The 530-nt window shown below is 58.7% G+C and overlaps 1 protein-coding gene across 1 annotated transcript in view; it reads left to right on the plus strand.

Moving 5' to 3' along the window:
- Positions 1–350: 350 nt before the first annotated feature.
- Positions 351–530, plus strand: part of RIPK2 (receptor interacting serine/threonine kinase 2) — a 42,551-nt gene continuing 42,371 nt past the window's right edge. Inside the window, exon 1 of the mRNA XM_023744834.1 lies at positions 351–434. Coding sequence (XP_023600602.1) covers positions 351–434 — 84 coding nt within the window. The remainder of the gene's footprint in view (positions 435–530) is intronic.

Here is a 530-nt window from a genome sequence, read left to right on the forward strand (position 1 = left end):
GAATGAATGAGTGAATGAGTGCACAAGTGAGGGGGTAGGGAATGAGTGATGGGTGTGACTGACTGAGGGAAGAGTGCATGAGAGAAGGAATGAATGAGTGAGTGAACAAATGAGTGAATGAATGAGTGAGTGAGTGAAGGAGTGAGTGATGGAGGAATGTGTGACTGACTGAGGGAGAGGGGGTGAGAGGACGAGTGAAATGAGTGAACAAGTGAACAAATGAGTGAGGAAAGGCGTGACTAAAGGGGCGAGTGAAGGAGTAAGGGAAGGAGGGAAGGAGGGAAGGAGGGAAGGAGGGAAGGAGGAAGGAGGAAAGGAGGGAAAGGAGGGAAGGAGGGAAGGAGGGAGTGATGGAGCAGTGCAGCGCCAGGCACCCGGGATGGACACGGCGCCTAGACTACGCTGAGCCCGCTGCCCGCATCTCCGTCACGCGAGCGCGGGGACGGCCGCTGTGCCCCGCAGCGCGTCGTCGCTGAGGCGGGCGGCCCGAGGCGACACAGGCCACAAGGCCACGGGCTACAGGAGCGCGT

Source organism: Myotis lucifugus, unplaced genomic scaffold (genome assembly GCF_000147115.1).
Source record: "Myotis lucifugus unplaced genomic scaffold, Myoluc2.0 scaffold_490, whole genome shotgun sequence".
NCBI lineage: Eukaryota > Metazoa > Chordata > Mammalia > Chiroptera > Vespertilionidae > Myotis > Myotis lucifugus.